We start from the raw sequence: 1,883 nt of genomic DNA, 5'->3' as shown, positions 1-1,883 counted from the left end.
CAGAGAAGGAACCTTCCCAGCCTGCAGGCTATAAGTGCCAACTGTTATTGTGAAACAGGGCTCTGATACGAATTTCATATCCCATAAATTGAGTTCCAGGTCTGGAGAAGTTGACTAAGTATAACTGTTTTTTAAATTGAGTTTTCAGTACTTTTCTGAGTGGTATTTATCCAAGGCATGCACACTCACTTTGTTCTGTGTATACATACCTGTTTGTGTATGTGCAAGAAGCATCCAGACCTTAATTTTTATGAAAGAGAATTCCCTAAGGGGACTTTTGACTGAATTAAGGCTGTCATTTGTAGCACGCCAGATAGTGACATGGAAAATTAATGTTTAATAGGAAACACCAGAGGTGGTGGGAGCAGGAGGAGAAAGTACAGTGTGGTGTGTGCTCCACAACATCTACAGGACACAAGAAAAGCACTGAGACACCATGAGGCTGGGAACCATGCTGTAGTAGCCACCGATGTGGGTAATCAGAGAGGGTCTTTGACTTTTGGAAGGGTGGGGGGCTCCCCACACTGTTGGATTCCACATAAATCACATGCTTGTTGCAAAAACCTCACAGGAGGGAGGGAGGTGCTAACTAATCAGCCATTCTCGCATCCAATGAAAACAAAAACAAGAAAAACCATCCATTCTCCCACACAACTGTATGCAAAATCAGAATGCTCTGGGAACAAGCAGACATCTTCCAGACCTTAGGCCAGGTAGAGAGAGCAACAGTGGAGAAGAGAGACCTCGGTGCCTTGGAGTCTTAGATACAAATGCAGGAATAGGAAGTGACTTGCAATTTTGCGCCACAAGCATGTCCTCTTCCTCACGGGCACTACCATATGTACCCAACCTCGTCTTCTTTGTCGTCATCCTCATCCTCATCATCTTCCGTCACGGCCCGGGTATGCACTCTGAGCCTCCCCTCTTTGTCCTTTGGCCCCAGCTCCTGTTCATCTTCTAAGTCATCCAGCAGAACCACAGAGCCACCGCTGCCAAAATCCCCGGAAGTCTCCTGCTCCTCTTCTGACACAGGGAGGAAAAGCTTAGGTTAGCTTCTGCGTCCCTCCAGGTCTATGTTGGAGTTTCCTCTGCCTGTGACTTGAGTTGTAGAATAAAACCAGGGCATTTACTTTCTGAGGGCAACCCTGCTCAGCTAGAATCGGTCTCTAGGACAGGGCCTGTGGACTGCTCTGATGGGAGTCCTAGACTCATACCCGAACCCCCAGACTTCTTTCTCAGGAAGGTCACAGTGTAGGTGAGAAGAAACGGCAGCCTCCGTTGCTCTGTGCCTGGAACAGTACCCGGACTCAAAAACTGTTGCCTACTCACTGACTGATAACGGTGAGTTCCTGTCACTAGAAAAGCTAGCTTTTCAGCATTTCCTTGGCCCTCTTGTAAATCCACTCTAGCCAGAGCTGCCTCTTGGAATTTTTCTGCCGTGATCCCTACACAGGGAGGGCCCCTGAGTCACCCTGTCCTCTGGGGCTGTTGAAAAAGGCCTTACTCACCACAGCTTACAGCACCCTGTTTCCGGGAGCCAGCCAGCTCGTTCCCATATTTATCCACACACCAGCACTGCCCCGTGCTGCCATGACACTGTGTGGCTTTGTAATAGCCTTCATCGTTACACCGAGGTATGAATGCCCCTGTGGAAACAAAAGGGACTGACTTAAATCAGAGAAGCACAGGGACTCAGAGTGAACACCATTAACGACAGGGAAGAGGCTTAAGTGTAAGGCTGAATATTTGCTTTAGGACTGGTAGGAAAGAATGGGGCTTGTTGGTTATCACTTTAAGATTATTGGAACCTTGACCTTGAGAAGCATGAGTGCATTGGACCCTAAGGAGCTCAGTCTTCTAACAGGTTTGATAATAACTAAGAT

At 47.7% G+C, this 1,883-nt stretch overlaps 1 protein-coding gene across 3 annotated transcripts in view; it reads right to left on the bottom strand.

Annotated features, from left to right (window-relative positions):
* Positions 1–233: 233 nt before the first annotated feature.
* The window catches only part of Spock1 (SPARC (osteonectin), cwcv and kazal like domains proteoglycan 1), a 562,385-nt gene continuing 560,735 nt past the window's right edge, over positions 234–1,883 (bottom strand). For 2 of the 3 annotated variants that reach the window (XM_008831820.2, XM_008831819.2), the window contains 2 exons: positions 1,509–1,646; positions 234–1,023 (listed from right to left, as the gene is read on the bottom strand). In XM_008831820.2, coding sequence (XP_008830042.1) covers positions 833–1,023; positions 1,509–1,646 — 329 coding nt within the window. In that variant the 3' untranslated portion in view covers positions 234–832. The remainder of the gene's footprint in view (positions 1,024–1,508; positions 1,647–1,883) is intronic. The other variant, XM_008831818.3, reaches the window with a different exon arrangement.

Source organism: Nannospalax galili, unplaced genomic scaffold (genome assembly GCF_000622305.1).
Source record: "Nannospalax galili isolate Female #2095 unplaced genomic scaffold, S.galili_v1.0 scaffold735, whole genome shotgun sequence".
Classification (NCBI taxonomy): Eukaryota; Metazoa; Chordata; class Mammalia; order Rodentia; family Spalacidae; genus Nannospalax; species Nannospalax galili.
Note: the sequence above shows the minus strand (reverse complement) of the source record. Positions and strands in the feature narration are given on the sequence as shown.